This window comes from Cryptotermes secundus, unplaced genomic scaffold, assembly GCF_002891405.2.
Source record: "Cryptotermes secundus unplaced genomic scaffold, Csec_1.0 scaffold79, whole genome shotgun sequence".
NCBI lineage: Eukaryota > Metazoa > Arthropoda > Insecta > Blattodea > Kalotermitidae > Cryptotermes > Cryptotermes secundus.
In genome coordinates, this window is record NW_019741974.1 from 3875744 (window position 1) to 3877961 (window position 2218).

Here is a 2218-nt window from a genome sequence, read left to right on the forward strand (position 1 = left end):
TTCGAAATTTGTGTCATGTACTCAACTAAAACAATTAGCTGTATGGATTATGAGCAGTGGTAGATATTTAAACATATATTTACCGGTTCTTAGTTAGAGGCATACTTACATTGTCATTAATAAAGACAACATCTTCTGTCAAAACTTACCGTTGCCTGCATCCCGACACTTATGGACCACATTCTTGACCTTCGTGCTAATATCTTTAGGCAGTAAATCATCAGCCATTTGAATTACTAAGTCAGCTTGGTACTGTCCATCTTTCAGCTGCAAAATATTCAGAGCTTGTTAAGTCAAGAAATAACTACAATTAAAAGTTCTATCTTACGAAATATAACGCCACGCAGTCCGTTGCAAATCACCTTACAACATGGCCTTGTTTCACAGAAGACGGAATTCTTCATAGCTTCCCTCTGTGAGAAATTGAAATCCTACATAAAAACAATTAGACACGGACCTGAGTTACTTCAAGAACCTCCCATCTCACGTTGTCCCTTTAAATGAATCTGTCTTCTTGTACATAACACCATTGTGTCCTTAGAAAATTGACCCACGTTTCAGAGGAACAGGACCACAGGGAAGACCAAGGAGTAGGTGGGTGGACAATATTAGAATGGATCTTAGAGAGATAGGATGAGATGGTATGGATTGGATAGATCTGGCTCAGGATAGGGACCAGTGGAGGGCTCTTGTGAACACGGTAATGAACCTTCAGGTTCCATAAAATGCTGGGAAATTCTTGAGTAGCTGCAGAATTGGCGGCTCCTCCAGAAGGGCTCAGATCCATGAGTAAGTAAGTAAGTAAGTTCAGAGGAACATGTTGCCTCCAGGTTCAGGGTTGAAGTACAAGCCACGCAAGTAGAGCTCTTTACCTGCTTCATGCTGAGTTATTGTTTGGTTTATTCTTCGACCCTGAAGATGAAGGAGATGTGTTCCTCTGAAACTTCGCTTGACTTTCAACGGACTACAGGGCGTTATTTCCCAGCAGATAGGACTCTTCGTAACCACCGCCCGAGGACCTCAAATTTTAGTGATCTTTAATCCACATTAACACTGTCCTTCCATCTCCTCCTCAGCCCCCTAAGTAGTCGCTTTCACAAGTTGTAACGCCTTGCAGTTCGGAGAGTATGGAACCAGAAGAAGCAGATGGTAGGCTTACCTTGAGGCCTGCTTATTTTGGTTTCTTGCTTGGCTTACTCTTCGACCCTAAATATGGTGTCGATATGTTCCTCCGTAAAATCGAGCCCTCTCCAAACTACTCTACGTTATAAAGCAATTGACCGTAGTCTCCGCCATGAGACAACTTTAAAAGAGGATCAGACATAGTGAACATGGCACCTGTAGAAAGAATGGGAAATTGTGAATGGACGAAACATACCAATTGGAAGGAATGGCAGAATGGGGTCACAACAAGGTGCTCACAGCAGAAGGAGTATGTAAATAAATATAAAACCCGAATCATAAAGGAGAGCTCTTAAAGAAACAGGGAAAATTTGGAAACCCTAGAAAGCAAAACGACAATTGTGGTTATTGTTTTGTTATTGTATTATCGCCTTTGTCGTTATTGTCATGACGGCAATTCTTCCTTGAAATGATTCGGAAATGACCTCCACATCACCATTTTCTCGTGATCTCCCGCCTCTCTTCTTTACATTTTCGAGAATAACGACATGAAAATGGAAATACTTCCTTTATTGACACTTTATTTGACACACAGAGGACTCGCCGTCGAGAATGAGGGTTGCTAGTGTTGGGTGAGGCTTGGGAGAGATGGGATCACGCTTCCATATAAGGCCTTAACCGAGTGAACTCAAGTCGGATCCACCTCTTCTTGACTGCTGCGCTTGGAGACTCACGAGTCAGCTACCTAATACTCAGAAACTCTTCCACGGGGGCTGTGGCGGACCCGGTTTCTCGTGAACAAGGGAACAGGAACACTCGTACAGACTGTCAATCTATGATTATTCATATTTACGGCACTCATAANCTCAGAAACTCTTCCACGGGGGCTTTGGCGGACCCGGTTTCTCGTGAACAAGGGAACAGGAACACTCGTACAGGCTGTCATTCTATGAGTATTCATATTTACGGCACTCATAAATGAATTTACGATGAATATTATGAGAGCGGACTCCGTCACACAACATGATACATATATGCCAAGGAATATAAACGTTTCTAACAGTCTTTGGCGTCAAGTTTTTTTCTTTTTCTTTTT

At 42.4% G+C, this 2218-nt stretch overlaps 1 protein-coding gene across 1 annotated transcript in view; it reads right to left on the reverse strand.

The window, feature by feature from the left end:
* The window catches only part of LOC111872817 (general odorant-binding protein 72), a 16839-nt gene that overhangs the window by 2563 nt on the left and 12058 nt on the right, over positions 1–2218 (reverse strand). Inside the window, exon 5 of the mRNA XM_023867006.1 lies at positions 150–267. Within this exon, the coding sequence (XP_023722774.1) occupies positions 150–267 (118 nt within the window). The remainder of the gene's footprint in view (positions 1–149; positions 268–2218) is intronic.